Here is a 324-nt window from a genome sequence, read left to right on the forward strand (position 1 = left end):
CCGCGGCGCCGGCCGCCGCCGAGGAGCCCGCCGCCGAGGCGGCCTGCAGGGAGCGCGCCGAGTCGTGCTCGCCGGCGGCGCCGTGCTGGTACAGGGAGCGCGGGCTGGCGGCGGCGGCGCCGCTGCCGCTGCTGCCGCCGCCGCGCGGCTCGGGCTTGCCGCCGGCCGCCGGCCGCGCCGCGCGCGGCAGCACGCCCGCCGGCGCCGCCAGCACGTCGTTGGGCGTGGAGCAGCTGCTGGCGTCTGGCGCGGAGTCTGGCATGGAGGCGGAGGCTGAGCGTGAGGCGCGGGAGGCGGGGGGTCCGCTCTGTGGTTCGCCCTCCC

General features: G+C 82.7%; 1 protein-coding gene across 1 annotated transcript in view; it reads right to left on the reverse strand.

Annotated features, from left to right (window-relative positions):
- Positions 1–324, reverse strand: part of CHLNCDRAFT_145218 (hypothetical protein) — a gene marked incomplete at both ends in the record, with an annotated part of 5,683 nt that overhangs the window by 3,533 nt on the left and 1,826 nt on the right. The window contains one exon of the mRNA XM_005847976.1: positions 93–307. Coding sequence (XP_005848038.1) covers positions 93–307 — 215 coding nt within the window. The remainder of the gene's footprint in view (positions 1–92; positions 308–324) is intronic.

This window comes from Chlorella variabilis (genome assembly GCF_000147415.1).
Source record: "Chlorella variabilis unplaced genomic scaffold CHLNCscaffold_9, whole genome shotgun sequence".
In the NCBI taxonomy this organism is placed as follows: Eukaryota; Viridiplantae; Chlorophyta; class Trebouxiophyceae; order Chlorellales; family Chlorellaceae; genus Chlorella; species Chlorella variabilis.